Source organism: Astyanax mexicanus, chromosome 3 (assembly GCF_023375975.1).
Source record: "Astyanax mexicanus isolate ESR-SI-001 chromosome 3, AstMex3_surface, whole genome shotgun sequence".
Lineage (NCBI taxonomy): Eukaryota > Metazoa > Chordata > Actinopteri > Characiformes > Acestrorhamphidae > Astyanax > Astyanax mexicanus.
In genome coordinates, this window is record NC_064410.1 from 18,954,789 (window position 1) to 18,967,269 (window position 12,481).

General features: G+C 37.3%; 1 protein-coding gene across 1 annotated transcript; it reads left to right on the forward strand.

The window, feature by feature from the left end:
• Positions 1-274: 274 nt before the first annotated feature.
• Positions 275-4,846, forward strand: polr3h (polymerase (RNA) III (DNA directed) polypeptide H). Its single transcript, XM_007229814.4, has 7 exons — positions 275-432; positions 1,092-1,203; positions 2,006-2,102; positions 2,356-2,442; positions 3,111-3,174; positions 4,145-4,397; positions 4,533-4,846. Exons 2-7 carry the CDS (start codon positions 1,093-1,095, stop codon positions 4,581-4,583), a joined length of 663 nt encoding a protein of 220 aa, XP_007229876.1. The 5' UTR covers positions 275-432; position 1,092; the 3' UTR covers positions 4,584-4,846.
• Positions 4,847-12,481: the final 7,635 nt, after the last annotated feature.

Consider the following 12,481-nt stretch of genomic DNA (forward strand, 5'->3'; position numbering starts at 1 on the left):
AAAAAATGTTCTAAATCAAATTAATTAAATTAGTTAAAATTAGCTGTTACTTTGCTGTTACTCAATGGCTCTAGTACTACTGTTTTTCCAGTGCAGTGGACCTAGTTGCTGTTTCATTGGTTTATTAACTTGTTGATTGGATGGTTCATGGTCTATTCTGATGAGCAACAGCTCTCAAATAACGTTATGTGCAACAAAACATTTAAAAATAAAGAAAATCCTGGTGTTCATTGTAATGGATGCAGGTCTGAAAGGGTTAATATCTACGCTGAATACGTCACATGTTTTGCCGTAAACCGTCCAGCCTTGTCGTAAAGCCGGAGCACACGTGAGAGGACAGCGGGAGTTTAGTGTAAAATGAACCGGATTCGGATTAAATCTGTATCAGAACTGAGGCTGTAGAGCAGTGAGGAGTTCACTCAGAGGAGGAAGGTGAGCTTTGTCTGTTTAGCGAGGCTGGAGCTTCGTGCTGCCTCAGGTCCAGCCTGACTTCCTCACTGCAGCTCGATTTAAGGTGGAGCGGATTATTCCAGGCTCAAATTCAGCCTCGTGTCGACCTGTTTATTTACCTGTTTCAGCTCTAGAACTTCAGGCTCACCCTTAAGAAGTGTATTAACCATAGTAAATAAAGTTATGACACGTTTAACAATATTTAAATAAAAATAAAGAAATAATAAAGAAAAACTCAATCTAGCGCTTCTCCGGCATCTTCCAGCATATCTGACCTGTTTAAATCAGCTGTGTTATTAATCAGCTGTATTATTAATCTGCTGTGTTATTAAACAGCTGTATTATTAATCTGCTGTGTTATTAAACAGCTGTGCTAAAGAGTTATGTTTTTATCAGCTGTGTTATTAATCAGCTGTTATTAATCAGTTGTTTTAATAATCAGTTCTGTAATTAATCTGATCTGTTATTAATTAGCTGTGTTATTAATCAGCTGTATCGTTAATCAGCTCTGTTATTAATTAGCTGAGTTATTGATCAGTTCTGTTTTTATTCACTTGTGTTATTGATCAGTTTTGTTATTAATTATTTCTGTGTTATTAATCAGTTGCATTATTAATCAGGTGTGTTATTATTCATTTCAGGATGTTCGTGGTGGTGGAGATGGTGGACACGGTGCGGATTCCTCCCTGGAACTTCCATCGACAGCTCAACGATGCCATTGCTGAAGAACTCAATAAGAAACTGGCCAACAAGGCAAGACCTCCATCACTATTACAGCTTTGTTCACAACAGGGCATTATGGTCACCTGAATGTTTCTAAACTCATTATCCAGTTTCAGCTCCACTTAGCATAAAGGACACGGTGTAGTTCTTTAAATACAGACTGTAGTCCTGTATCTGTTTCATACTTCATCATGCTCCGTTCCTTACTGGTAAGAGTGTTTAAACATGTTAGTATCACTGCTGGACTTAGGAAAGTCCATCAACAGAACTGTCCTGTGGTTAGTGTCCTGTGAACATTGTGAACCAGTGTTCTGTTTTTAGGTGTCCTGTGGTAAGTGTTCTATGGGCGGCATCATGTGAGCATCGTCTTGTGGAACAGTGTCCTGTGGTTAGTGCCCTGTGAGCATCGTCTTTTGTAACGGTGTTACAGTGAAACATTTAGAATAATTAATGAATTAGGTGTTGAGGTTATTCAAGAAAAAAAAAACTGATTAGATGCAGCACTATTGTAAATAATCATCCAGGAAAGTTTGAGCGGTAGATTTAGCATATATGTAAGGCTCACGTGGTGATTTCTAAGTAAGTTTGGATCTTGATTAAATGAAATGCCGACTGTAATCTAGAATCTAAATGTACATTACCACCTTAGTTTACTGTCTGCACAGTGCTCTGGGCTGCCAGGACTGGAGTCTGACACACACTGGATGAAGCTCGTAGAATAAACTCAAGGGAGAAATGCTGACCTAAAGCAGCTAGACTCTGTTTTAATGATTAAGATTTGATGTTTCAATAACTGTCCGTTTGATGTAGTAATCATGTCTCCTTATTTTAGGTCGTGTATAACGTTGGCTTGTGTATCTGCTTGTATGACATCACCAAACTAGAGGATTCCTACATTTTCCCCGGGGATGGAGCCTCCCACACTAAAGGTATTTTTGGGGGATTTGGAGACCTCTCTGGTCAGAATGTGTAATTACACAAAGCATGGGGAAGAGCACTTTCAGGTTAATGCAGGTTAATAAAACATTGGGCAGACAGCTGTTAGACGGCAGTAGCTGTTTAGAGTTTTTTAGAAAGCCTGTGTTGTTTTATTCAGACTCTCTTTCTGTTTGAAACTGATTCTGCCGTAGATCTTAAATATTTCTGTAATATCAGTGTCTTTGCTTTGTTTATTTGGAACAGTGCATTTTAGATATGTGGTGTTTCACCCGTTCCTGGATGAGATTCTGGTGGGGAAGATCAAATACTGCAGTCAGGAAGGAGTGCACGGTAAAATTACACACCACTACACTTTTACTATCTCTCTCACTCCCTCTCTCTCTCTCTCTCTCTCTCTCTCTCTCTCTCAATAAGGCCTGTATCTGTTTCTTAATCTCTCTGTCATGCTGTTACACCTCTGACACTCAGAAATGTATTCCATATAGTCTCAGCTTTTAGTTTATTAAGTGAGAAAAATGGTGAATTGGTTCCTGTAAGGTTGTCACTCTCAAAAAATGCTAAAAGAACAAGTCAGCTTATCAGTGTACACAGTTTTTATGTTTAAACAAATTCACATCCTTTGTAGAGACACTTTACCCGTTAAAGCCTGAATCATCAAATAACAACAGAAATGTAGAGTTATTTACTGCTTCTGACTTTAAATAATATACTTTACATATTTTACTTGTATTTTATGTAATAGTTGATACATTAGAAATTTATTGCTCACAGCGTTTTACAGAACTTGCAGAACTTTTACAAACATACATAGAACACAGAATCGTTTAACCCTTATACAGTGTCCTATATACAGATTATATAGGATAAAGTATGCTTACTTATTCTATTATATATTTAAGATTTTTCCATTATGTTTTTTTTATTTAGAAATATTATTTAGTTATATTATTAGTTGATATTTAAAATAATTATCATGTGTGCATGTGTGTGTTTCACAGTCAGTCTTGGATTCTTCGATGACATCCTAATCCCACCAGAATCACTACAACAACCTGCTAAATTGTATCCTGCCTGGATAATGTTGATGGTCATGTTGATTATGATTATGATTATTATGATGATGATCATGATGATGATGAAAATTACTGTGTATTGTCAAGAATTTGGGCGAAATATATTATTATACAGGGGATATGGTTCAGTACATTGCAATATGTGATTATTTTAATAAAATATTAGTAAAACTCCCATAGTATTAAAAAAACACTGTTATATTTATAAAACCTGAGTAAAAGAAAAGTTGATTACAACACTGCTATCTAGTGTGCGGGGTTTAAACACAACAGTAAATGAACTACTTCTAACACCAATCTTTGCATTTAAATTAATCATTAATAATATATACTGTTTTTGAAAAGGAATACAGTATTGAAAAACAAAATATCATGATACAATATGAATATTTTCATATGCTCCTAGTGATGGTAATGATGAGGATGTAGAGGATAATGATGTTGATGTGGATGATAATGTTGAGGAAGATGATTATGATGATGTAAAGGGTGATTATGTTTAGGATGAGGATGATAAAGATGTGGAGGATGATGTTGAAGATGAGGGTGATGAAGATGAGAAGGATAATGATGTTGAAGGTGAGGATGATGTGGATGATGAGGATGATGTAGGGGATAATGAAGTTGATGAGTATGATGTCGAGGATGAAGTTTATGTTGAGGATGAGGATAAATATATTGAAATTGAGGATAAAGATGTTGAGAATGAGGATGATTTATGATGATCAGAATGAAGATGTTGAGAAGGAGGATGATGAGAAGCATGATATTGATAATAATGAGGATGGGATAATAATGAGGATGATGACAAGCTTGTTGTAATTGGCTGTGTGTGTGTTCAAGTTCGTGTTCTCCTGTATGGACTGTGTTGGCGTGTATTTCTGTCGTTTTTCTGCTGCGCGAGTGAATGGCAGCACGGGTTCAGTCCTTGTGGTTTGGTCCTTGACCGGTTTTCATAGTGACGAGGCGGAGCAGGTTTGGGTCTGGGAGTATGAGACAGATGAGGGCGCTCACGACCTTTACATGGACCAGGGTGAAGAGATCCGCTTCCGGGTTGTGGACGAGCTCTTCCTGGACACGTCTCCTACCGGACCCACCACTGACCCGGAGGCTCCGGCTAACAGCAGGACCGGTAGTGCCGCACCGCAGCCTGCAGCCCCCGCCGCCGCTGACGACAGCTCAAATAAGAAAGAGTCTCCGTACACATTGATGGTAAAACAAATATTTTTAAATTAAAGATTAGCCATATTGTTTTTGAAACAGTTTCATGTATCATCTTTTGCCATATATTAATTATATGGTGTAGTGTGTAGTTGATGAGAGTGTTTGTATTTCTATGTTTTGCAGGCATCCATCAGTGAGCCGGGGTTAGGTCTTCTGTCCTGGTGGAGTAACTGATAAACGATGTGTGTGTGTGTGTGTGTGTGTGTGTGTGTGTGTGAGAGAGAGAGTAAGAGTGCGCACGCGTAATAAATAATCACAGCTGAGAAGATTTCGACTGAAGAACCTGAAGGAACCTCACTTCTTGAGCTGCAGACTGGACACTGACGTTTCTGTGCTCTCTTCTAGAGCCGCACAGTGTGTACAAAATTCTGATACTGTGATTGGGATATGCCTTTAGATTTTCTTTATACGTGTATATATTAAAAACTGTAATTTGACCTGTTTACTGATTGGTCTGTGTTATTGTGACCAGATTCCCTTTTGTATTAATAAATGAGCAGCTTCAAACATCAGAACCCCCACAGTAACACATCCTGAGCTGTGATTGGTCAGAATGCTCACAACACAGAAAACACCACTGTTATTAAGATGACCTGCCTATTTCAGCCTTGTGTCCTTGTTGTTATAAAGGCCCTGCTGTACTGTCCTGGATCAGTTACACAATGAACTCATCGTTATATACTAGTGCATATCAAAATATTAGAATATCATTGAAAATTCAGTCCAAATATGAAACTTATATATTATATACATGTATTTCTCTTCTTTGGCCATAATCATCAACAATAAAATAAATAAACACTTAAAATAGATCTCTCTGTGTGTAATACATCTACAGTGCCCTCCATAATTATTGGCACCCCTGGTTAAGATGTGTTCTTTAGCTTCTCATAAATTGAGTTTTGTTCAAAATAATATAGGACCACGATGGAAAAAAAGAGTAAAGTCCAACCTTTAACTCAAGTGAATTTATTCAGTAGGAAAAAAATCCCACATTAAGAAATAATTATTTAACATCAAATCATGTGTGCCACAATTATTAGCACCCCTGATGTTAATACTTTGTACAACCCCCTTTTGCCAACAAAACAGCACCTAATCTTCTCCTGTAATGTTTCACAAGATGGGAGAATACAGAAAGAGGGATCTTTGACCATTCCTCTTTGCACATTCTCTCTAAATCATCCAACGACCTGGGTCCTCTCCTCTGCACTCTCCTCTTCAGCTCACCCCACAGGTTTTCAATGGGGTTGAGGTCTGGGGACTGAGATGGCCATGGGAGGAGCTTGATTCTGTGTGCGGTGAACCATTTCTGTGTAGATTTGGCCACATGTTTAGGGTCATTATCTTGCTGAAAGACCCAGTGACGACCCATCTTCAGCTTTCGGGCAGAAGCCACCAGATTTTGTTTTAAAATGTCCTGGTATTTTAGAGCATTCATGATGCCATGCACCCTAACAAGGTTCCCAGGGCCTTTAGAAGAGAAACAGGCCCACAGCATCACTGATCCCCCGCCGTATTTCACAGTGGGCATGAGGTGCTTTTCTGCATACTCAGCTCTTGTGTTATGCCAGACCCACTTAGAGCATTTGTTGCCAAAAAGCTCTATCTTTGTTTCATCTGACCAAAGCACACGGTCCCAGTTGAAGTCCCAGTACCGCTTAGCAAACTCCAAACGTTTGCGTTTATGATTGTGAGTGAGAAATGGTTTCTTCCGTGCATGCCTCCCAAACAGCTTGTTGGCATGTAGATAGCGCCTGATGGTTGTTTTGGAGACTTTGTGACCCCAAGAAGCTACCATTTGTTGCAATTCTGTAACAGTGAGCTTTGGAGAACTTTTTATTTCTCTTATCATCCTCCTCACTGTGCGTGGTGGCAAAATAAACTTGCGTCCTCGTCCAGGCTTGTTTACCACTGTTCCAGTTGTTTTAAACTCCTTAATAATTCCTCTGACAGTAGATATGGACAGGTGTAGGCGAGTAGCGATTTTCTTGTAGCCATTGCCTGACTTGTGAAGGTCAACACACATCTGCCTCACTTGAATGGTATGTTCCTTTGTCTTTCCCATGTTGAAGATAAATGGCCTCTGTGTCACGTCATATTTATACCCCAGGGAAACAGGAAGTTGTGAATTACTAATTAAATGTTCCTACATACTCTGATCAACTTCGTAACTACTGTAGAAGTGACAGAAATACTTTTATTAAATGTATTTCCTAAGAATTGTTAGGGGTGCCAATAATTGTGGAACAGGTGATTTTATGAAGAATAATTATTTCTTAGTCAGGGATTTTATTTCCCCCTTAAAATTTACTTGAGTTAAAGGTTGGACTTTACTTTTTTTTCCCATCGTGGTCCTATATTATTTTGAACAAAACTCAATTTATGAGAAGCTAAAGAACACATCTTAACCAGGGGTGCCAATAATTATGGAGGGCACTGTATATAATATGTGTTTCACATTTTAAACGAAATTACTGAAATAAAGTAACTTTTCAATTATATTCTAATTTTTTAAGATGCACTAGTATATGACGTGTTGCTTTAACAATCTTTTTTCTTGTGTTTGTTGGGAAGCATGATTCATTTCTATACAGGAAGCTGAACTGAAAGCTAAAATTTATCATCCAGCCATATGCCAAGATACTTATTTTCATGAACTCTTTCCATGTTAGCACCCTTCAAGATTGTAATTTAAAAAGTGTTAAGATCCATGTTAAATGATCTGGAAAACAACATACATGTGAACAAGTTTATAAAAGGCTGACATGAAGCATTAAAATTGTGCTCAAGTACAGGGGTTGGACAATGAAACTGAAACGCATGTCATTTTAGTGTGGGAGGTTTTATGGCTTAATTGGAGCAGCCATGAAGCCAATCTTCATTAATTGCGCATTGCACCAGTAAGAGCAGAGTGTGAAGGTTCAATTAGCAGGGTAAGAGCACAGTTTTGCTCAAAATATTGCAATGCACACAACATTATGGGTGACATACCAGAGTTCAAAAGAGGACAAATTGTTGGTGCACGTCTTGCTGGCGCATCTGTGACCAAGACAGCAAGTCAAGTAAAGAGGCTTTTATTGTCAATACATCTGAGTACAGGTACACAGTATAGTGAAATTATGCTCCTCCGGAACCATGGTGCAACATGGAACAACAAGCAATAGACAACTTATAGTGCAAGAGTGACGACAGTGCAACATAAACTATAACACTAAATAACAATAAATACAAGACGAGACAATTTAAAAGAAAGGACAGTGCAGCACCGATACGGTATAATAATGTGCATAGTGGATGTGCATGTTACTGAGCAAGAGAGTTTATAGTTTTGAGAGTAGCAGCAAATATTGCTGATAGGAATAAAGACATTCCAGTCTCTGTGTGCCGAGTGGGTGTCTGTGTGTGTGGGAGAAGTTCAGACTTTGTTTGTGTCTCTGTGTGTTGAGGAGTCTGACTGCCTGGTGGATGAAGCTGTTGCAGAGTCTAGTGTTGGAGGCTCGGATGCTCGGAACTTGATGATGTGGTTTAAGCTGTACTTTGCAGTACAGTCATGAGTCCTGGGGGGCGCCGGTGCTCACTATGGTGGTGCCGGAGGTGTTGTTTCCAATCCTGACTGATTGTGGTCTCTCAGTCAGGAAGTCCAAAACCCAGTTACATAGGGAGGTGTTCAGGCCCAGCAAGCTCAGTTTTCCAATCAGATGCTGAGGGTTGATGGTGTTGAATGCTGAACTGAAGTCGATGAACATTCGAGCATTCGAAAATAGCAGTCTTTGTTGCCCAGGTGGGTGAGAGCCAGGTGGAACGCAGTAAAGATGGCATCGTCAGAGAGAGAAATAAGGGGCACAGTCAATCAAACTTTTTGACAGGTGACCTTTGACCTTTGCCAGGTGCCCTTTGACCCCTCCCCCACACCACGTGCCTCCTTTTCTGGAATGTGACCTTTGACCCCTCAGATCACCCTATGATGAGGTCTGTTAGTAATTATGTTTTCATTCATCTGTAATTACCTTTGACCCCTCAGATCACCCTATGATGCTGTCTGTTAGTAATTATGTTTTCATTCATCTGTAATTACCTTTGACCCCTCAGATCACCCTATGATGCTGTCTGTCAGTAATTATGTTTTCATTCATCTGTAATTACCTTTGACCCCTCAGATCACCCTATGATGCTGTCTGTTAGTAATTATGTTTTCAATCATCTGTAATTACCCCTGCCATTCGTCATTCATGTTTTGGATATGAGGTAATTTAAACCATGGTGACACACCGCCCCGCCCATCCCTCCGCCCCTTCCTGCCCCATCCCCACCTCTTCCCGTCCCGCCCCAGATTGTCCCGATTGGTCAAAAAAATTCCCGCCAAAAGTATTGACCAATAAGGTTGTTATTCCTATGGAGCAATCACAGCAAGCCTACGAGTGAAATGTGTATTTAAGAGTTAGCGAGATGTGTGAAGGACCGAGAGAACGGAGCAATGGCTTGTGTTTCTGAGGTTGCTGAAAACCAAAGCTTCCCATACCGGGATTCGAACCCGGACCGTCTGGATGAAAGCCAGAAATCCATATGGGAGGATCTGTAGAAGAGCACGATGACGAGAATCTAAAAAGGTACCGAACAATGGAGAGCATTCCTGAACCAGTCGCTCAAGGAGCGCTCAAGGATCAAGTCTGGCGTTTGTCAGATGGAACTTACTTCGGATATGTTTTTCTTAAGGATATATATAGCGTTGCTATGTACGTCGGAAAAACGGTTAGATACGATGATGCCTCAGCTCGTTTTACTTTGAACCATATAGAATGGTTTAGCTTCAGAAGACACTGCTCTGTTTTTAATGCCTACGTCAATTACAGAAATACAGAATGCAGCCCATTTTTTCAGGAGAACATGAATTTAATTTGGAAACCTCTGAATACAGGAAAGTCTAGGTGTTTTAATCTCGCGCTGGTTATGACAAGCCTCGGATGTAATGTAAGCCTCAGTGTCATTCAAGATTTAAAATGCTATGCAATTGAAAATGACCTGCACTCGTGCGATTTCCAGGTTGTTTTTAATTCAGAAGACTTCAAAAGAATGAATCGTGTCTACTTTGCAATAATTGACAGTTTGTTCTATATGAACAAATAGATTTTCTGATTATTGTCAAACATACAAAACCAACATTAATTATATTCTTAAACATTAAACTTTTAGGTACCACTTTATAATAAGACTACCTTTATAAAGGGTTTATAATTAGGGTTTACTAATTAGGTTGTAAATGCCTTAAAAACCATTAATAATCAGTTATAACACATACGTAGAAAGGGCAACAATGACCTGTTGTTTGCCAAATAGTGAACCCACAGCCATCTATATTGTTAAATTTCAGATCTTTTCAGATACTCACTTACTTTGTCTTCTCCATCTAACTCAACTTGCTTCTCCATCTCCATATCCTCCATCAGTCAACATCAGTTTAACCATTTAACTCCCAAGTTTAATCATTCCACCACTAACTCTTTTAGTCATTTATAATAATGTGGTGTATATTATCATATGAAATAATACAATTGACATCTAAGGGCTAAGCAATAATTACCCTTACCTTGACATTTTCAGCATACTATCTGAAATCATCCTTGGGGTTGTCACAGATATTGATATAATGTTGCCAGGCGCTAATGTTCAAAGAACATGAAAGTGCTGTTGTGATCCTTAAGGTTGAGTGGCATCTTCTTTAGGACAGCATTCCAGATGTAACCTTCCTTTACTGGTTTGCTGCAGGCAATTTCACTGCAAGTAATTACTGCAGCTCCCAGCATGTAGTTTTCCATTTTGCTTTTGCCGATCAAGATTTTCAAATTGTAGATGAGTATTTGTTAATGAGTTACAAACACTTATAACCACTAAACAGGAGCCTTATTGTAAAGTGTAAAACACGTCACTATTTATTAATGAGTTACAAACACTTATAACCACTAAACAGGAGCCTTATTGTAAAGTGTAAAACACGTCACTATTTATTAATGAGTTACAAACACTTATAACCACTAAACAGGAGCCTTATTGTAAAGTGTAAAACACTTCACTATTTATTAATGAGTTACAAACACTTATAACCACTAAACAGGAGCCTTATTGTAAAGTGTAAAACACGTCACTATTTATTAATGAGTTACAAACACTTATAACCACTAAACAGGAGCCTTATTGTAAAGTGTAAAACACGTCACTATTTATTAATGAGTTACAAACACTTATAACCACTAAACAGGAGCCTTATTGTAAAGTGTAAAACACGTCACTATTTATTAATGAGTTACAAACACTTATAACCACTAAACAGGAGCCTTATTGTAAAGTGTAAAACACTTCACTATTTATTAATGAGTTACAAACACTTATAACCACTAAACAGGAGCCTTATTGTAAAGTGTATAACACCTCGCTATTTATTAATGAGTTACAAACACTTATAACCACTAAACAGGAGCCTTATTTTAAAGTGTAAAACACTTCACTATTTATTAATGAGTTACAAACACTTATAACCACTAAAAGGGAGCCTTATTTTAAAGTGTATAACACCTCGCTATTTATTAATGAGTTACAAACACTTATAACCACTAAAAGGGAGCCTTATTGTAAAGTGTAAAACACGTCACTATTTATTAATGAGTTACAAACACTTATAACCACTAAAAGGGAGCCTTATTGTAAAGTGTAAAACACTTCACTATTTATTAATGAGTTACAAACACTTATAACCACTAAACAGGAGCCTTATTTTAAAGTGTAAAACACTTCACTATTTATTAATTAGTTACAAACACTTATAACCGCTAAATAGGAGCCTTATTTTAAAGTGTATAACACCTCGCTATTTATTAATGAGTTACAAACACTTATAACCACTAAATAGGAGCCTTATTGTAAAGTATAAAACACGTCACTATTTATTAATGAGTTACAAACACTTATAACCACTAAACAGGAGCCTTATTGTAAAGTGTAAAACACGTCACTATTTATTAATGAGTTACAAACACTTATAACCACTAAACAGGAGCCTTATTTTAAAGTGTAAAACACTTCACTATTTATTAATGAGTTACAAACACTTATAACCACTAAAAGGGAGCCTTATTTTACAGTGTATAACACCTCGCTATTTATTAATGAGTTACAAACACTTATAACCACTAAAAGGGAGCCTTATTGTAAAGTGTAAAACACGTCACTATTTATTAATGAGTTACAAACACTTATAACCACTAAAAGGGAGCCTTATTGTAAAGTGTAAAACACTTCACTATTTATTAATGAGTTACAAACACTTATAACCACTAAACAGGAGCCTTATTTTAAAGTGTAAAACACTTCACTATTTATTAATTAGTTACAAACACTTATAACCGCTAAATAGGAGCCTTATTTTAAAGTGTAAAACACTTCACTATTTGTTAATGAGTTACAAACACTTATAACCACTAAACAGGAGCCTTATTTTAAAGTGTAAAACACTTCACTATTTATTAATGAGTTACAAACACTTATAACCACTAAAAGGGAGCCTTATTGTAAAGTGTAAAACACTTCACTATTTATTAATGAGTTACAAACACTTATAACCACTACATAGGAGCCTTATTTTAAAGTGTAAAACACTTCACTATTTATTAATGAGTTACAAACACTTATAACCACTAAAAGGGAGCCTTATTGTAAAGTGTAAAACATGTCACTATTTATTAATTAGTTACAAACACTTATAACCGCTAAATAGGAGCCTTATTTTAAAGTGTAAAACACTTCACTATTTGTTAATGAGTTACAAACACTTATAACCACTAAACAGGAGCCTTATTGTAAAGTATAAAACACTTCACTATTTATTAATGAGTTACAAACACTTATAACCACTAAACAGGAGCCTTATTTTAAAGTGTAAAACACGTCACTATTTATTAATGAGTTACAAACACTTATAACCACTAAACAGGAGCCTTATTGTAAAGTGTAAAACACTTCACTATTTATTAATGAGTTACAAACACTTATAACCACTAAACAGGAGCCTTATTTTAAAG

What these genes read in the sequence shown, in the direction of transcription:
- polr3h (XM_007229814.4), top strand. Translation starts at nt 1,093, where the DNA reads ATGTTCGTGGTGGTGGAGATGGTGGACACGGTGCGGATTCCTCCCTGG. An exon ending in ATAAGAAACTGGCCAACAAG is followed by an intron (nt 1,204 to 2,005) that starts GCAAGACCTCCA and finishes TCCTTATTTTAG; the next exon opens with GTCGTGTATAACGTTGGCTT. An exon ending in AGTCTCCGTACACATTGATG is followed by an intron (nt 4,398 to 4,532) that starts GTAAAACAAATA and finishes TATGTTTTGCAG; the next exon opens with GCATCCATCAGTGAGCCGGG.